This window comes from Oncorhynchus tshawytscha, linkage group LG01 (genome assembly GCF_018296145.1).
Source record: "Oncorhynchus tshawytscha isolate Ot180627B linkage group LG01, Otsh_v2.0, whole genome shotgun sequence".
NCBI lineage: Eukaryota > Metazoa > Chordata > Actinopteri > Salmoniformes > Salmonidae > Oncorhynchus > Oncorhynchus tshawytscha.
The window spans coordinates 33,101,100-33,121,885 of NC_056429.1; the positions used below are offsets into that span (position 1 = coordinate 33,101,100).

The following is a 20,786-nucleotide window of genomic DNA, read 5'->3' on the forward strand; positions in this document are numbered from 1 at the left end:
TCAACCTCCTGTACCCCGTTAGACAGGGAGGAGATAAAAGGAAGAGACAGGTTCATGGGTAAACGTCGAGCAGTCGGTAAGAAAAGCCAGTGAACTACAGGAATGTTATCAATGCAAAATGATGAATGTTGAAGACTGCCATTCCACTAGAGAAAGCAACATTTCAGAGAGAACTCACATACACTATAGCTAAAACTTTAAAAAAAGGAAAAACTCTTCTGGCACAATCACAGAACAAGACATTGACCAAGACCAGAGTTCAGAGAGTATGAACACAGCTAAACCTGTACTACGACAGATGAATATGTGATAGGAACAGACTATACAGAAAATCTGATCTTTTGATTTATGGAAATAAAATGTTATACTACTTTTCCATTGTGTTTATATAGCACTTTAGTCTTGCTTACTTATATATTATCAATAATGTCACATTCGTGTTCATATGTAAGATGTGGGTTTCAAATATATTACTTTTGTAATACTATACAATATCTAATCGTCTCTATGTTTACAAAGAACAAATTCATTAAAAACGGTATCCTTTTAAGGTAGTCAATGGAACCAAATTCAACACGGAGTGAGAACTAATGGGTTTGGAAATGTTCTAAAAAATCAAAACATCACATGAAGAAAATTGCTAATATTTATATATATCTTTTAGAAAAAGAAATATATAAAGTAATATACAGTGCCTTCGGAGAGTATTCAGACGCCTTGACTTTTTCTACATTTTGTTACGCTACAGCCTTATTCTAAAATGGATTTTAAAAAAAGATTACTGATCAATCTACACAAAATACCCCATAATGACAATGCAAAAACAGGTTTTTAGAAATATCACATTTACATAAGTATTCCGACTGTTTACTCAGTATTTAGTTGAAGCCCCTTTGGCAGCGATTACAGCATTGAGTCTTGGATATGACGTTACAAGATTGGCACACCTGTATTTGGGAGTTTCTCCCATTCTTCTCTGCAGATCCTCTCAAGCTGTCAGGTTGGATGGGGAGCATCGCTGCACAGCTATTTTCAGGTCTATGCAAAGATGTTTGATTGGGTTCAAGTCCGGGCCACTCAAGGACATTCAGAGACTTGTCCCGGAGCCAGTCCTGCGTTGTCTTGGCTGTGTGCTTAGGGTCGTTGTCCTGTTGGAAGGGGAATGTTCGCCTGTCTGAGGTCCTGAGCGCTCTGGGGCAGACTTTAAACAAGGATCACTCTGTACTTTGCTCCGTTCATCTTTCCCTCGATCCTGACTAGTTTCATAGTCCCTGCCTCTGAAAAACATCCCCACAGCATGATGCTGCAACCACCATGCATCACCGTAGGGATGGTGCCAGGTTTCCTCCAGACATGATGCTTGACATTCAGGCCAAAGAGTTCAATCTTGGTTTCATCAGTCCAAAGAATCTTGTTTCTTTTGGCAAATTCCAAGCAGGCTGTCATGTGCCTTTCACTGAGGACTGGCTTCCGTCTGGCCACTCTACCATAAAGGCAGAGATGGTTGTCCTTCTGGAAGGATCCCCCATCTTCACAGAGGAACTCTAGAGCTCTGTCAGAGTGAGCATCGGGTTCTTGGTCACCTCCCTGACCAAGGACCTTCTCCCCGGATTGCTCAGTTTGGCCTGTCGGCCAGATCTAAGAAGAGTCCTGGTGGTTCTAAACTTATTCCATTTAAGAATGATGGACCTTCAATGCTGCAGAAATGTTTTGGTACCCTTCCCCAGATCTGTGCCTCAACACAATCCTGTCTCGGGGGTCTACGCACAATTTCTTCGACCTCATGACTTGTTTTTTGCTCTGTCATGCACGGTCAACTGTGGGACCTTATATAGACAGGTGTGTGCCTTTCCAGATCATGTCCAATCAATTGAATTTACCACAGGTGGACTCCAATCAAGTTGTAGAAACATCTCAAGGATGATCAATGGAAACAGGGTGCCCCTGAGCTTCATTTTCGAGTCTCACAGCAAAGGGCCTGAATACATATTTTTTTAATACATTTTCAAAAAATTCAAAAAACATTTCCGCTTTGTCATAATGGGGTATTGTGTGTAGATTGAGAAGGGAAAAATATATTTAATACATTTTAGAATAAGGTTGTAAAGTAACATATTGTGAAAAGGGAAGGGGTCTGAATACTTTTCAAATGCACTGTATGTACATTTATGAAAAATAGAAAGAGCACGACACAAAAGAATTCACAGTACTGAAAGAGTCAACAATAGATTGTCTCTAGGTAAATACTTTCAAATATATATAATTTTATCCACAAATATATTTATACTCTGTTTTCTTCTGTGGAGACAGCTACACATGTTTACATACAACACAGGCTCAAAGCTTTGCGATAAAACACTTAACACATAAAAGTAGGATCTAACGCAAATTATGTTTACTTAACATATTGGGTTCTCTTTTACACGCCCAACCACAAAGTAAAATTAGTATAAACCATCCCTTTTCTCCTAAAAAAAGATATTTCTATTCAACCCCCCCCCCCCAATTACTAAAAGTAAAGGAACACCAGAGAACATTCATGGATTCTATGACGGTGGGACTCTTTTGGCTTTGCATTAGCATGGCACATGACATAAAAAAACAAACATGTTGTATTGTCACATACACCGAATATGTGCAGTGAAATGTGTTGTTTTACAGGGTCAGCCATAGTAGTACAATTATGTGCACAATTATGTACACAATCATGTACATCTAAGTGCCCATACTGGGGCGGCAGGTAACCTAGTGGTTAGAGCGTTGGACTAGTGACCGAAAAGTTGCAAAATCGAACCCCCGAGCTGACAAGGTACAAATCTGTCGTTCTGCACCTGAACAAGGCAGTTAACCCACTGTTCGTAGGCCGTCATTGAAAATAAGAATTTGTTCTTAACTGACTTGCCTAGTAAAATAAAGGTCAAATCAAATAAATATGTCTATAAACACAGAGAGAAACAATACATGTTGAACATGACACCAGGGCGTAAATAATCAGGATGTGGAATGTTTGTCGGAACAAATACACCATTAAGATTACAAGATGGCGCCAGTATATTGCAACGTTGAACTATTTCATGCCCTGGTGAGTAAGATTGACAATGTATTTACCACATACAGAAAATATACTTGAAAGCTGAGAATCTGAGTATGATTTACTGAACAAAACCAGACAATGACTATTTTGGCTTATATTTTCATTCCACAAACTCAACTATATCAGGTTCTCAATTATTTGCTGTGAAAAATGTAAATGTTGGTATGAAATTGTGTACAACATTATTATGTACAATCACAATGAAAACAGCTGAAGGCCTAGTGGTGTCGGACCCAGATCGAATGGCACGTTGTTTTTGTGGTTTAAATGTAATGCCCAATTACTGTGCTCCAAATGTAATGCCCAATTACAATACTGTATATATATTTATGATCCAACACTGCAGCATGTAGCATTTTAGTTACCTCACAGTGGATAAAAACATAAAACATTATGGTATATATGGGAATACTGGCCAAACAGCCACTTTACCATGTCTTATTTAACAACATAAGGTTTCGAATGCACACAATCTTGCACATTATATTTTGACTTTGTCCTTATAACATTTTATATTATTTACAATAGTTGCAAAAATATATATATAGCTTTACAATGGCTGTTTTTATATAGTATATGAGAAACCCATACTGCCGAAAGCCAAGCTGTGTAACACCAATCAAACTTGAGACGAAGGACTGCAAAGCAATCATCACTCAATATGACCAAATGCACACCGCTGATACTTTGTCATCGATGTTGTCACAACAGTATGTTTAGACGGATGCGTTGACAAAGTCCTGACCGATTGTCATGACTAGCTGGCTTGCAAACAGGGTTCATCAAGATATCTTTCACATTACTTTTGTCTTTCACATTTCTTGGTATCTATCTATCTATGTATATATCTTGCTTGGTTATTAAGTCCTTTCAGATTCCAAGTGATTAATAGCACATGGCAGGATGCTTTATCTGGCTTTGAGGGGAAAAGAGACTGCCGAGAGGCTCCTTCTCACACTATTGCTCTCTGATTCAACTCGTTGATTTGACTATCTCCTATAACATGTGGATAGGAGGTAGCATCTATTATTTATATAGCATATTGATAGGGGTTAACACTGGTTGACAGCCATGTTGTTCCTCTCACTAGTCTTGCTAACACCCACAGATGGTGTGTGCAGACAGGCAGCTTTACGGTCTCCAGTGCTATTGGTGTACACTAGCTTGTTTACAGCTTCAACTAGACGTTTAAGGTCAAAACAAAATTCTCTGTTGTGGTTGCAGAAAAAGCAGCATTTGGATAAGAAAAAAAGTCTGGTATTTCACTAACAGTTGTTTCTTGTCCGTAGCTAGAGTTCTATCGCTCTAGAGATGTGAGGCCTTGTTACCTTTCTGTGGTATTAGTACTATTTCCCCTTCAGACCAGTCCTTCCAGTACAGTAGCTCTGTCACAAAACCTTAACGACTTGTGTTGAAATAAAATGGTACACATCGAATTTAACCAGCAACATCAGGCTTTCTTACAAAATCCTTTTGTTTGTCTTCTTTTTTAATAAATTCTTCTTCTTTGTTTTCACAAAGCATCCCAAAATAATTCCTTTCATCGAGCGGGGAAACAAATGTTAGCAAACCCAGTTCCCTGTGACCCGTGTGGCCCTTCCTGTGGCCCTGCAGAGGGGTGGGGGGGCTCTCCTTCTCCGCTGGCCCCGGACTGGCCCCAAGGCTACGCTGTGCTGCTGCTGGAACAGGGCGTGCTTTGTGTGCTGCCAATACTGTGGGCCGCACTGCTGTTCTCTGAGGCTGGGGGCTGGGGCTTCTGGGCCTGCTGTCGGCCAGCTGTATCACCTGGATATGGAGGGGGAAGGGTTGGGATGAGAGAGAGGGAGAGGGTTGGGATGAGAGAGAGGGAGAGGGGTGGGGGAGAAAGGGGAGGAAGAGCAAAAAAAATACAGAGAGAAGTAAAAAAAACAGAAGATTGCGTGAGGGAGGGAAGGGGGAGAGGGAAAGAGAGAGATAAGGGTTGATGCAATACATCACAATTATACACATTTCAGCTATGTTCTTCTGTGCCACTGCCATTTATTCAAGATGTCTTGTTATCTAGAGGCCACAGGCTCAATCTGGTAAGACTGATGTTTAAACGAATCTCCTTAGTTCTCCCAGTGATACTGGTTGTCCCATGTGGTGACCATCACTTCACTGGGAGTTGTTGTTAAGTGAAAGCAACAGTCGCCTAACACACAACGACTCAACTCCTTTAAGTCAGCCAATCAAAGCGGAGTGTCTCAAATGGAAAGAACTGAATTGAGGTATCTCAATCCAGCTCTCCCCTCTGTTATCTGCAAGCAATTAGCAGAGCTTTAGCAGATGTAGCAGAATAAACATGAGACAGAGGCCTTCTGCCTGGATCTCAAACCACTGACTTGTTTATTGTTCTGTGTTTAAATGAGCATTCCCGCTTGTCGATTCCTGGGCTACAGAGCTGGAGACAGAAAGTTAGGAGGCAAATAAAAATGCTTCCATTTGTTTGGAAAGCTTGTCTGACTGGAAACTGAAGGCATCTGAAAAAAGCCCTGTGTTTGTTTTACATATCTGGCACACTATGCTTCTGGTATTAAAATGCACTCCGTCCGTTGTTTGTTTGCAAGCTGAGCCGTCTTCCTTCCTGCATAGCTTAGTGAGGACCATAGAGGATTCGTCCTGGTGAGAAATGGTACACTATAAAGCAGTAGCCACCAACCTTTTGAGTCAAGATCACTTTCTGAGTCAAAAAGCAAGCAGAGATCTACCACTCAGATCTGTCTTAAACATGACTTATAAAATATAAGCCTATGAAACATTAACCAATTAACCAATTAACAATTCTGTAGCAATGAGGTTTGTGCACTAAGCTATAGGCCCAATACAATACTGCATATTAGCTACGCTTGAATTGCCCAGCCTGTTGTTCTTCTCAGACCAATTTGAAATAAAATATATGATTACACTGGTAATAGATCATGTGTTGTGTTACTTGTGAGGCACTGCTGAGTGAGCATAATCATTTGCTTAAAATGTGTTTACTGGACTGATGGCCTGCATCTGATGGTCAGTCAGAGAGAAGGGGGGAGCAGCTGTGAGGCTGCCTCTCACCCAACTCACCGTCCCTCCACTCTCCCTCCGCTGAGAAAGGGGGACAGTCTTCCAGCTGATGCCAAAACTCAAGCCGTACTGCATTACTCCTATGACCAGAGAAAGTTAAATATTCTTCGATATTTAAAAAGTCACAAGCTGCTAATAATAACAAGCTCATTGGAACACTTTGCTACACTCATTCATTGCATCTGCAGTGCTGGTTGTAGCGTGAGTGGAAGTAGGCAGAATGGACATTTTATGGCTTATAAAAAAAGTGTTGAACAAAGTGTTGACATTGCTGAATAACAACTTAAACATGAACTTAATCATAAAAACAGCAGCTCTTTGCTGTACTCGTTGAGTCTCTCTCTAGTCATGGTTTTAAAAGGTATCAACTTTGCTGTGCGTTCAAAGCTTATTTTTTCAGTCTATAGCTTGAGGAAACTGTGCAGACACGGTGATCTGAGCAATCTGATTGGCCAGTGGTAGTCCTATAAGAGCAGGCGGAGTTCTACTTTCAGACACATGATGGGAACACTGCCTTTCCGGCGCTAGGGCTGCTGAATCAAGAGCACCTACTGCCAACAGTGTGAAACAAATAAAAATAAATGGAACTCAAGGCTTTATAATTTTTTTACAGAAGTGTTTGGTGATCGACTAGGAATGCCTTGACCGATAGCAATTAACCGGTTGGTGACCACTGCTATAAAGTGAATAGTGTGTCATTTGGGACGCAGTCTACAGCTACCATATTGATCTTTGTTGGTTTCTGAAGTGGTTCTGTGTTTGGGTATTACTGTAATTTATGTTTTGCGTGTGTGTATGTGTGTGTGTGTCAGTGGTAATCGGTGTCATTTAAGACGAGGGAAGATTTTTTTTTTTTTGATGAACATGGATTTATTTCTATTACAGCAAATTGGTTGTCTGTCAATCATTTCCATTCCCCCAGCTCAATGTAACATTGATAGGTTTAGGCTACTACATGATACTGGAATTTTCCTTGTACCCAACAGGAGGTTGCTACAATCTAGCCAAATGAATGAAAACGTACAACGTAGGTGCACAGGTCGAGATTATTTTTTAGTAATCAAGGTGACAGAGTATGACACTTTCAATACCATCTTGCTCACTCTTGCCAGAATCTAGCAGACCTAGTGTGTAATCATTAGTCTAACAGTTGCAAAGAAGAGCTTATTGGACAAATTGAAGTACGTTTATCTCCGTTTCATTCCGTTTGCTTCCATTTAAGAAGCAATTTTCAACAGAATCGGAGCAATGAATAAACTCCTAATCACACGCAAACACAGTTCACTTTCATAGCAGCCACATACAAACAGCTCGTTGTATATATAATTCCTTCTCACATCTATCTACGTGCTCTCCTCCTCTCACCTTTTCCTTTCGTTTGTGGACCAGTGCACAACACATCAGCTGTCTGTGACCAGGGGAAAAAACCTTTCCATGCCAAACCTTCATATCATGACTGCTAACCGCTACACAGTCTACATCGTTGTTACATACTGTTATTTACTATAAATAACACATTAGTAAACCCGCTACAATCATGCAGTGCAGTGTACAGTCAGCAGCAAGCAGTCTAGCAGTTACATCAGGGCCCTGGTGGCAATAAATTGATAAAACCACCTTGACTTGGAAAAGTTCCAGTGTTGAATAGCCATATCCAGCTAGCTAACATAGCATCACTCTCTGTTTGATCCGGGTGTTTGAGTAGGCTAAACTAGCTAGCTGCATTTGACGCTAGCTAAGTGAAAAATATATATACAATGAAATATAAACTCAGCAAAAAAAGAAAAGGTCCCTTTTTCAGGACCCTGTCTTTCAAAGATAATTCTTAAAAATCAAAATAACTTCACAGATCTTCATTGTATAAGGTTTAAACGGTTTCCCATGCTTGTTCAATGAACCATAAACAATTAATGAACATGCACCTGTGGAACGGTCGTTAAGACACAGACGGTAGGCAAATAAGGTCACAGTTATGAAAACTTAGGACACTAAAGAGGCCTTTCTACTGACTCTGAAAAACACCAAAAGAAAGATGCCCAGGGTCCCTGCTCATCTGTGTGAACGTGCCTTAGGCATGCTGCAAGGAGGCATGAGGACTGCAGATGTTGCCAGGGCAATAGATTGCAATGTCTGTACTGTGAGACGCCTAAGACAGCGCTACAGGGAGACAGGACGGACAGCTGATCGTCCTCGCAGTGGCAGACCACGTGTAACAACACCTGCACAGGATCGGTACATCCGAACATCACACCTGTGAGACAGGTACAGGATGGAAACAACAGCTGCCCGAGGTACACCAGGAAGGCACAATCCCTCCATCAGTGCTCAGATTGTCAGCAATAGGCTGAGAGAAGCTGGACTGAGGGCTTGTAGGCCTGTTGTAAGGCAGGTCGTCACCAGACATCACAGGCAACAACGTCGCATATGGGCACAAACCCACCGTCGCTGGACCAGACAGGACCGGCAAAAAGTGCTCTTCACTGACGAGTCGTGGTTTTGTCTCACCAAGGGTGACGGTCGGATTCGCGTTAATCATTCGAAGGAATGAGCTTATGATCGATTTGGAGGTGGAGAGTCCGTCATGGTCTGGGGCATCATCGGACTGAGCTTGTTGTCAATGCGGGCAATCTCAACGCTGTGCTGTACAGGGAAGACATCCTCCTCCCTCATGTGGTACCCTTACTGCAGGCTCATCCTAACATGACCCTCCAGCATGACAATAACACCTGCCATGTTGCTCGTTCTGTGCGTGATTTCCTGTGCAAGACAGGAATGTCAGTGGTCTGCCATGGCCAGCAATGAGCCGGGATCTCAATCCCATTGAGCACGTCTGGGACCTGTTGGATGGAGGGTGAGGGCTATGGCCATTCCCCCCAGAAATGTCCGGGAACTTGCAGTTGCCTTGGTGGAAGAGTGGGGTAACATCTCACAGCAAGAACTGGCAAATCTGGTGCAGTCCATGAGGAGGAGATGCACTGCAGTACTTAATGCAGCTGGTGGCCACACCAGATACTGACTGTTACTTTTGATTTTGACCCCCCTTTGTTCATGGACACATTATTCCATTTCTGTTAGTCACATGTCTGTGGAACTTATTCAGTTTATGTCTCAGTTGTTGAATCTAATGTTCATACAAATATTTACACGTTATGTCTGCTGAAAATAAACGCAGTTGACAATGAGAGGAGTTTCTTTTTTTGCTGGGTTTAGCTCTCTCGCTCTCAATTTGTTAAAAACTGTTCAACTCTAGTGGTTCTTCCTTTAAAAGTTGCAAGCTTACACTGCGGGACTTAGAGGTACCACGGCATCACGGCTTCATTGCTCCAGACCACCGCATGGGGGAGTTAGAGCAGTCATTATGAGTTAAAAACATATATATATATTATATATATAAAACATTTCTTACTGAGCCTTTCCATAATTCCACGGAAGCAAGTGTCTTCAACTGTCTTCTGACAGTGTTTATTTCTTTATCAACATCTTTATTTAAAAATTTGTAACCTTTATTTAGCTAGGCAAATCAGTTAAGAACAAATTCTTATTTTCAATGACTGCCTAGGAACAGTGGGTTAACTGCCTTGTTCAGGGGCAGAGCGACAGATTTTTACCTTGTCAGCTCGGGGATTCGATCTAGCAAACCCTCGGTTACAAGTCCAACACTCTAACCACTAGGCTACCTGCCACCCCATAATGCATTATGCTTTCGATAATAAAAGAATGAAACAAATACTCTTTCAAAATACAGATGATGATTTAGCTATGGATCCATATTACTGTGGGAATAAATATCACTGATTTACAGAACTATTGGAACAAAGTTGTCTAATGAAGGCAAACAATTTAGAATCCCCCAATCCTCTTATGCTGTAGCCTACTCCCAACCGTCACGTTGTACAGCGCCATATTTTCCATTCCATCCTAACGGAAACCCTGAGGGTTTCATTTTTTGTTTTTCAAGGAATAGAAACACCATAATATTAATCAAATTAATTAAGCCACATTTCTTAAAATCTATCCTATATACTATGTTATCACAAAAAAGGTTTTAGTCTTCTGGCATTACCAGAGAATTTATCAAATGCTTCTCAAATATGCCCCCTGGTGGTCAAACTAGCACTACCTTGCATGAACAGAAAAAATGATTGACTATTAAATAATGTGCCACAGAATGCTGCAGCCCGCAAGGTGTGCTGCAGTATGACAACTTTTAAAGGTGGAACCACTGTATTGTCTTTCTCCCTCTGAGTCAACTACTCACCACATTTCATGCACTGCAGTGCTAGCTAGCTGTAGCTTATGCTTTTAGTACTAGATTCATTCTCTAATCCTTTGAATTGGGTGGAAACCATGTCAGTTCATGCTGCAAAATGTTTAATGTTTGACTATTTTAATTTTCTGAAATTCACTGAGGAAGAGGTTCCTCCCCTGGTGTATGTGTGTGTGTGTGTGTGATGCGTGGCTCTGGGCCCACAGCCTGCCTGGTTCCCTCTTTCAGACCCCTCGTCTCTCTCTCTCTGCTCTAATGTTTGACAGAGCAGCGTTGCCAAAGAGCTCCAGCTAAACACAGTCCATATACACACAGAACCCTGCATGGGCTTTCAAACACAAAAGGCCTCAGCTCTCTTTAACTTATCTTCTCTGTGGCCATTCTCTAAGAAAATGTCAATAACAAAGTCAGTTCGCCTCCTCGTAGGACTAAGGGGTAAATCATAATTTGAATTTTCAATTAGTCATGCATTGATATCAATAAGAGACTAAGGGTGTTTTCACATATAGTCCTCTTTAAAAGAATTTATCTCAGTCCTCTTTAAAGTGAATTCTGGGGCAATCCCCCCCCCCAAAAAAACAAAAACATTTTGTATTCACACTGCACTTGCCTTTGAATGGGGTCTCAAATCTTTTGCCAGTTCACTTCACCTATTTTGTTGTCCGAGTCCTCTACATTGCTATGCTTAGAAAGGAACCAAGATATTTTCCCAATATTCACTCAATGCACTCTGGGTTTTTACAAAGTCCAGGGAAAAGCCATTCCATCAGAATGTGTTATAGGACAGCTACTGTAGATATAGAGTTGTAATCGGAAGTTTACTTACACTTAGGTTGGAGTCATTAAAACTAGTTTTTCAACCACTCCAAAAATGTCTTGTTAACAAACTATAGTTTTGGCAAGTCGGTTAGGACATCTAATTTATGCATGACACAAGTTATTTTTCCAACAAACCATTACAGAGATTATTTCACTGTATCACAATTCCAGTGGGTCAGACATTTACACACACTAAGTTGACTGTGCCTTTAAACAGCTTTAAAAAATTACAGAAAATTATGTCAAGCTTCTGATAAGCTAATTGACGTCATTTCAATCAATTGGAGGTGTATTTCAAGGCCTACCTTCAAACCTAGTGCTTCTTCGCTTGACATCATGGGAAAATCAAAAGAAATCAACCAAGACCTCACAAAAAAAATTGTAGACCTCCACAAGTCTGATTCATTCTTGGGAGCAATTTCCAAATGCCTGAAGGTACCACGTTCATCTGTACAAACAATAGTACGCAAGTTTAAACACCATGGGACCACGCAGCCACCATACCGCTCAGGAAGGAGACACGTTCTGTCTCCTAGAGATGAACGTACTTTGGTTGCGAAAAGTGCAAATCAATTCTAGAACAACAGCAAAGGACCTTGTGAAGATGATGGCGGAAACAAGTACAAAAGTATCTATATCCACAGTAAAACGAGTCCTATGTTGACATAACCTGAAAGGCCGCTCAGCAAGGAAGAAGCAACTGCTCCAAAACCACCATAAAAAAGCCAGACTACGGTTTGCAACTGCACATGGGGACAAAGGTCGTGCTTTTTGGAGAAATGTCCTCTTGTCTAATGAAACAAAAATAGAACTGTTTGGCCATAATGACCATCGTTATGTTTGGAGGAAAAAGGGGTTGGCTTGCAAGCCGAAGAACACCATCTCAACCGTGAAGCACGGGGGTGGCAGTTGTTGGGGTGCTTTGCTGCAGGAAAGACTGGTGCACTTCACAAAATAGATGGCAATATGAGGTAGGGAAATTATGTAGATATATTGAAGCAATATCTCAAGACATCAGTCAGGAAGTTAAAGCTTGGTCGCAAATGGGTCTTCCAAATGGACAATGACCCCCAAGCATACTTCCAAAGTTGTGGCAAAATGGCTTAAGGACAACAGAGTCAAGGTATTGGAGTGGCCATCACAAAGCCTTGACCTCAATCCTATAGAAAATGTGTGGGCGAGCAAGGAGGCCTACAAACCTGACTCCGTTACACCAGCTCTGTCAGGAGGAATGGGCCAAAATTCACCCAACATACTGTGGGAAGCTTGTGGAAGGTTACCCGAAACGTTTGACCCAAGTTAAACAATTTAAAGGCAATGCTACCAAATACTAATTGAGTATGTAAACTTCTGACCTTCTGGGAATGTGATGAAATAAATAAAAGCTGAAATAAATAATTCTCTCCACTATTATTCTGACATTTCACATTCTTAAAATAAAGTGATGATCCTAACTGACCTAATACAGGGAATTTTCACCAGGATTAAATGTCAGGAATTGTGAAAACTGAGTTTAAATGTATTCGGCTTAGGCGTATGTAAACTTCCGACTTCAACTGTACCTACTTACATTTTGAAACTAATTTAGTTAAAATATGAGACATAATTGTTTTAATGAGAAGATACTATTAACATGTAAATATTATTGGTAAAAGAATAAATAGCAGAATAATAACAGCAGATTAAATAATTATGTAATTGAAAATTGAACACCCAAGTAGGCTACTGCCCCTTTAAGAGCTAGAATTGATTTTGTACCATACAAAATTCTGATTCTGAACAAATATGTTGTCTTCTCCCACTATTCAAATCCCACAATCGAGTGAACAGTTTATGAAGCTCTCTTAACCTATACATCAAAAAATGGCAAACAAATAATCCGAACTAAACATCACACATTCTTGACAATCGCTAATCAATATCCAAAAACAGCCCTTTTTTCCCCGCAAACCTGCAAATCATCATCTTCGGTCTTTTGTGGTACCAATGTGAGGAGTTATGGCACGGGAAACGGTGTTGCAGTAGTCTAGTGTGTGGTGCGGGGATAATGGCAAGTGAACATGGGGAGCTTTGTGTTCGCATTGCCCTAAAAAGGGGAACCGAAACGCAGAATTCAAGCGAACCAAACTTAGACCACCTCTCGAAATTGCCTCAATGTTTTGGAGTGTTCACACTGCACAAAAAAATTAAGCAAACTGCGCTAAGTTCTCAAAAATTGTCTGAAAGGGACCAAGTATGAAAACACCCTAAGTGAAAATTCAACAGAAATTAAAGTTATTATTCACCCCTAAAAACATACTTGGCGTTCCACCATACTCGCACAGAGTTTGAACAAACAAAAAGCTTATAAACAAACGCATCTATAAATCTCATGATGAGCCATTCAAATAGGCTATATAAATCAAAGGTGATGTTGTTGGAAATGTTATTGTGAACCATCTGGCCAGATTGAGAAGTGTCTCATATGGTGACATCACTTGTCATTGAAGTAAAGCAACAGTCTATTGACCCTGTTCCATCACACATTCCATTCAGAGCCCGGGTAACTCCCACTCCCTGTCTCCGGGCGCAACCTCCTTAACGTTTGGTGAGATCTACCCCAACACAGGCCGCAAGATCACAGCTCCTCTTTTATAACATTATAACAGCAGCCTTGCTCCACATCTGCATCCCAAATGGCAACAGATCTCTGTTCAAAAGTAGTGCACTATTTAGGGAATAGGGTACCATTTGGGACGCAGGCCAAATTCCTACCGTACCATGTCCTAAAATAGAGGGATACTGGGGTTAGTACTTATCACATCCTGTATAAACATGATGCACTACTGTACTGAAGACACTCTCATTGCTTTAATAAACCAGCGAGATCACACCAGCCTACTGGACGATAGACTTCAGTATTCAACGTTTTGTCCAGGTCCCTAGGACATCGGGAGATGCCTTCAATACCGTCCAAAAGGGGCAATGTGAGCACGTATTACCATCCTGTAGGCTCACGGCTTGGGCGTTGTGGATGGGGCTAGAGGAAGGGCATAAACCGCGTGCTTCAGCTCTGTGGATCGAGGGTTCAATCCCCGTGCAAGGCACTAATTAGATTTTTTTCTGTTTGAACCTTAACCCAAACCTTAACCAGTTTGAATGAATGCTGTTTTAACAACCTTAATCCTTACCTACTTTTACTTCACCCATAGACGATTATCCTCCCTTGGGACAAACATTGAACACCCATAGACGATTATCCTCCCCCTGGACAAACATTGAACACCCATAGATGATTATCCTCCCCCGGGACAAACATTGAATACCGAAGTGAGATCTTGTTGAATAAACAACTTTCTCATAGCTTTTTCAGTTTATGTTCAAATATCTCTTATTTAACATTTTTATGAAATAAATGTCCCTTTCCCTGTGGCTGCTAACACAACGTAATGATAAAGAAAACTTGAGAGTAGACCCTCCACACCCTACCTGGGTCTACTTGTGAACGTCTATACCAGTTATTGGGAATATCAAAGTAGGAGCTAGCAGTCCTATCTGCAGAGTCTGATAAGGGAAACCACAGTTCACACTGCTGCCTGATTAGAATGTGTTCTCATGCCTAGTCTGTTGAAAAGGTCAGTTTTGAGCCATCAGGAGAATGCCTCAGTCATCATAGAGTTTCTTTTAAAGGATTTAGCCAAATGGGGTCTCCACAGACCAAGGTTAATGTTTTGTGAGTGGGTGAGACAGTGTAGATACTTCTTTTGTGGTTTTGGCATTTAATGTGAACAAACCTTAATTTAACATTGTCCCTCGCCTCCTGGGGGGATATGTGTGGGTATATTTGATGTTTCATCATTCACTGGTTTAAAAAAATATTCTGCCGCAGATATTTTAAGGTGTTTTTGAGAAAATATATATTCTTGGAGTAAACTTGACTATGCCAATGTTTCCATGTAGGGATATGTTGGTCTTACAAGTCAACAGTTTCCAAGACTACAGCAGAATAGAATAGGGATACATCCCAAATAGTACCCTATTCCCTATATAGTGCACTACTTTTGACCATAGCTATACGGACCTCATCAAAAGTAGAGCACTGTATAGGATATAGAGTGCCATTTGGGACGCAGGCTAATCCTCTCTGCCTGTTATGATCCAACAGAGGAACCACTAGCTATAACACCAATATTAAAACCACATGCCTGCAGTATTTAAAAAAAATCACTTCTAAAAGGGCTTTACTCTCCTAATAGAACTACATTCCATACACCTGTTTCCCTAAAGAAGTTCAACTTCTGACCCCAGCTATCTTTGGGCCACAGACCAATCTAAGGCTTGGGTTTCTTTTGGTGGGTCTCTATAGGAAACTCATAAAAGTGTTATGAAGTGGACATTTTAAAGAGGTGTTAGTATAAACAAGCGTGATGAAGATAAGGTAAATCACGCCCAACACCTGATCGCTCCAACGAGCTGTAGAAATGAACACCCCGGCTATAAAGTCCAAAAGTTGTGGGCGGAGCTAAAAAGTTGGCTGTCAGACGTATTACAATGTAAACTTACTTTTAATCCATCTGTCTGCATATTTCAAGACATGGAGGTGTAGTGAGATGCCCAATGCACTGGAGGATTCTCTTTTCATCACTCATCTTGAAAAATGTCTACTAAAAACATGGAAATCAATCAATCCGCAATCATTAACACAATGGAAAAATCAAATGATTTATTATTTAAATAATGTAATAGCATGGGCAACAAAAAAACGAATTGGTACAATTTAAGGCCAAGTGGCAAACAGTAATGGAGGCATTAGAGATGGGGGTGTGAGATTCAGGTCTGGGCAGATGAGATGAAGTCATTGTTTGTGTGCGTCTGTAAGTTGTTGTTCGTATGTATATTTATATGAACTGAAATATACCTCAGTGGAGTTTTCCACACTAATCCAATGTGCACTTCTCAGGAGACAGCTGTAAAACGACTGCCTGATGCCTAAGGCTGGGAATTGCCACAGACCTCACGATAGAGTATTATCACAATACTTAGATGCCGATACGAAATGTATTGCGATTCTCACGATTCTATATGTATTGCAAATCAATAATGCGATTTTATTGCCATTTGATGTTCCAAACATATTGCTCACTATACCAGTTGAAGTTGGAAGTTTACATACACCTTAGTTTCCACAATTCCTGACATTTGATCCTAGTAAAATTCCCTGTTTTAGGTCAGTTAGGATCACCACTTTATTTTAAGAATGTGAAATGTCAGAATAATAGTAGAGAGAATAATTTATTTCAGCTTTTATTTCTGACCCATTCCCAGTGGGTCAGAAGTTTACATACACTCAATTAGTATTTGGTAGCCTTTAAATTGTTTAACTTGGGTCAAATGTTTTGGGTAGCCTTTCACAAGCTTCCCACAATAAGTTGGGGGAATTTTGGCCCATTCCTCCTGACAAAGCTGGTGTAACGGAGTCAGGTTTGTAGGCCTCTTTGCTCGCACATGCATTTTCAGTTCTGCCCACACATTTTCTATAGGATTGAGTTCAGGGCTTTGTGATGGCCACTCCAATACCTTGACTTTGTTGTCCTTAAGCCATTTTGCCACAACTTTGGAAGTATGCTTGTGGTCATTGTCCATTTGGAAGACCCATTTGCGACCAAGCTTTAACTTCCTGACTGATGTCATGAGATGTTGCTTCAATATATCCACATAATTTTCCTTCATGATGCCATCTATTTTGTGAAGTGCACCAGTCCCTCCTGCAGCAAAGCAGCCCCACAACATGATGCTGCCACCCCCGTGCTTCACGGTTGGGATGGTGTTCTTCAGCTTCCTTTATCCTCCAAACATAATGATGGTCATTATGGCAAAACAGTTCTATTTTTGTTTCATCAGACCAGAGGACATTTCTCCAAAAAGTGCGATCTTTGTCCCCATATGCAGTTGCAAACCGTAGTCTGGCTTTTTATGGCGGTAGCAGTGGCTTCTTCCTTGCTGAGCGGCCTTTCAGGTTATGTCAACATAGGACTTGTTTTACTGTGGATATAGATACTTTTGTACCTGTTTCTTCCAGCATCTTTACAAGGTCCTTTGCTGTTGTTCTGGAATTGATTTGCACTTTTTTGCACCAAAGTACGTTCATCTCTAGGAGACAGAACGTGTCTCCTTCCTGAGCAATATGACGGCTGCGTGGTCCCATGGTGTTAATACTTGCGTACTATTGTTTGTACAGATGAACGTGGTACCTTCAAGCGTTTGGAAATTGCTCCCAAGGATGAACCAGACTTGTGGAGGTCCACAATTTTTAATCTGAGGTCCCATGATGTCAAGCGAAGAAGCACTGGGTTTGAAGGTAGACCTTGAAGTACATCCACAGGTACATCTCCAATTGACTCAAATTATGTCAATTATCCTATCAGAAGCTTCTAAAGCCATGACATAATTTTCTGGAATTTTCCAAGCTGTTTACAGGCACAGACCTCGGCGTTACTCTCGACCCTGATCTCTTTTGACTAACATATCAAGACTGTTTCAAGGACAGCTTTTTGCCATCTACGTAACATTGCAAAAATCAGAACTTTCTGTCCAAAAATGATGCCGAAATAATCCATGCTTTTGTCACTTCTAGGATAGACTACTGCGATGCTCTACTTTCCGGATACCCGGATAAAGCACTAAATAAACGTCAGTTAGTGCTAAATACGGCTGCTAGAATCCTGACTAGAACCAAAAAAATTGATCATATTACTCCAGCGCTATCCTCCCTACACTGGCTTCCTGTCAAGGCAAGGGCTGATTTCAAGGTTTTACTGCTAACCTACAAAGCATTACATGGGCTTTCTCCTACCTATCTCTCTGATTTGGTCCTGCCGTACATACCTACACGAAAGCTACGGTCACAAGACGCAGGCCTCCTAATTGTCCCTAGAATTTCTAAGCAAACAGCTGGAGGCAGGGCTTTCTCCTATAGAGCTCCATTTTTATGGAATGGTCTGCCTACCCATGTGAGAGACGCAAACTCGGTCTCAACCTTTAAGTCTTTACTGAAGACTCATCTCTTCAGTGGGTCAAATGATTGAGGGTAGTCTGGCCCAGGAGTGTGAAGGTGAATGGAAAGGCTCTGGAGCAACGAACCGCCCTTGCTGTCTCTGCCTGGCTGGTTCCCCTCTTTCCACTGGGATTCTCTGCCTCTAACCCTATTACAGGGGCTGAGTCACTGGCTTACTGGTGCTCTTTCATGTCGTCCCTAGGAGGGGTGCGTCACTTGAGTGGGTTGAGTCACTGATGTGATCTTCCTGTCTGGGTTGGTGCCTCCCCTTGGGTTGTGCCGTGGCGGAGATCTTTGTGGGCTATACTCAGCCTTGTCTCAGGATGGTAAGTTGGTGGTTGAAGATATCCCTCTAGTGGTGTGGGGGCTGTGCTTTGGCAAAGTGGGTGGGGTTATATCTTTCCTGTTTGGCCCTGTCCAGGGGTATCATCGGATGGGGCCACAGTGTCTCCTGACCCCTCCTGTCTCAGCCTCCAGTATTTATGCTGCAGTAGTTTATGTGTCGAGCGGCTAGGGTCAGTTTGTTATACCTGGAGTACTTCTCCTGTCTTATCCGGTGTCCTGTGTGAATTTAAGTATGCTCTCTCTAATTCTCTCTTTCTTTCGCTCTCTCTCCCAGAGGACCTGAGCCCTAGGACCATGCCTCAGGACTACCTGGCATGATGACTCCTTGCTGTCCCCAGTCCACCTGGCCCTGCTGCTGCTCCAGTTCAACTGTTCTGCCTGTGGCTATGGAATCCTGACCTGTTCACCGGACGTGCTACCTGTCCCAGACCTATTATTTGACCATGCTGGTCATTTATGAACATTTGAACATATTGGCCATGTTCTGTTATAATCTCCACCCGGCACAGCCAGCAGAGTATTGGCCACCCCTCATAGCCTGGTTCCTCTAGGTTTCTTCCTAGGTTTTGGCCTTTCTAGGGAGGTTTTCCTAGCCACTGTGCTTCTACACCGCCATTGCTTGCTGTTTGGGGTTTTAGGCTGGGTTTCTGTACAGCACTTTGAGATATCAGTTGATGTACGAAGGGCTATATAAATGCATTTTATTTTATTTTATTTGACAGTCATTTTAGTGTATGTAAACTTCTGACCCACTGGAATTGTGATACATTGAATTATAAGTTAAATAATTTGTCTGTAACCAATTGTTGGAAAAATGTCTTGTATCATGCACAAAGTAGATGTCCTAACCGACTTGCCAAAACTATAGTTTGTCAACAAGAAATGTGTGGAGTGTTTTAATGACTCCAACCTAAGTGTATGTAAACTTCCGACTTCAACTGTATGTCTGCTACAGAGAGACGAGAGACATGAGAATTTGTTTTGATCAGTCATGGTGCCGAAAACATGTTGGCTCACTATTTAAAAAGAAGATGGAACAAGCGGTAGTATGAAAAATATAGGAGTTTTGGCGAAGGCACAGCAAACTGGCACTAGCTAACGTTACCGAGCAAAAATGCGATACTTGTAGTCAAAGTATCAATAGAATATCGTCCTCAAAAAAACATTTCAATATAAACTGTATGGACCCCCCCCCCCCACTACCGTTACCCTACTGCTACTACATTTTCCTGTATCTGACACGCATCTCTGTAATGACCTCACCTAGATTAGATCAACTTTATTATCCTACCTAAGGAAATTCATTAGAACTCCCTGATTCTATTCATGAAGAGATTTCACAGTTTCCCACTGAGAACACATCATGGATTGGTGAAGAGGGGCCAACAACAGCATAGTAGGCATACAGTACACATGGCTGGCTCAACCGGCGGGGAGAATACAGTACTGCTCTGTGCTATACAGTACTGGTCTGTTCAGAGGGTTCTATCTAGAAGGGTTCTACCAAGAACACTTTTATAATCTCTAAAAAGGTTCTTCCCAGAACCGTCTATGAAGGGTTCTACCGGGAAGCTTATCATCTTTGGAGGGTTCATCCTAGAAACTTCTATGAACAGTTCCACTAGCCTTATTACCCTTTAAAATGTAATTATTTATGACAATACATTTCATTTTAAAAGGCCTTACTTTGAGGGCCTAGTTGTACCCTAACACAGGGGTGTTAGGAATCTCCTGGTTTACAGGCCACATCAGGCCTGCAAGTCACATTATGCTGGCTTGCAAAGTGATGTGTAATTACTATTGGAATCCAGACAGAGTTAGGATATCCAACAAGTGGAATTGTTAATCACCCGCAACCTGCATTCTAAAAGGCTGCCGGGGGAGGGAAGATTAGATGATTGATGTTGTCTCAGTATTCAAACTGGAACAACCATCTCAGTAACGGGTGCAATATATTGGATTAGTTTAGGAAACTTTGTTATTTATCTTTGTGTGGCATAAAATGTATCAAACAATCAATGCAAAAACACATATATTACAGTAAAACAAACAATTCTGTAAATCTCCCTGCCATAAAGCATGCTGAGAAATAGGATATATGGTTCTTATGTAGAACCTTTCTTGCCTTCCAAAGAATCCTTCTTGCA

The 20,786-nt window shown here is 41.4% G+C and overlaps 1 protein-coding gene across 1 annotated transcript in view; it reads right to left on the reverse strand.

Moving 5' to 3' along the window:
- Nucleotides 1-2,244: 2,244 nt before the first annotated feature.
- LOC112249683 (transforming growth factor beta receptor type 3) overlaps nucleotides 2,245-20,786 on the reverse strand; it is a 123,953-nt gene continuing 105,411 nt past the window's right edge. The window contains exon 17 of the mRNA XM_024419468.2: nucleotides 2,245-4,879. Coding sequence (XP_024275236.1) covers nucleotides 4,758-4,879 — 122 coding nt within the window. The 3' untranslated portion in view covers nucleotides 2,245-4,757. The remainder of the gene's footprint in view (nucleotides 4,880-20,786) is intronic.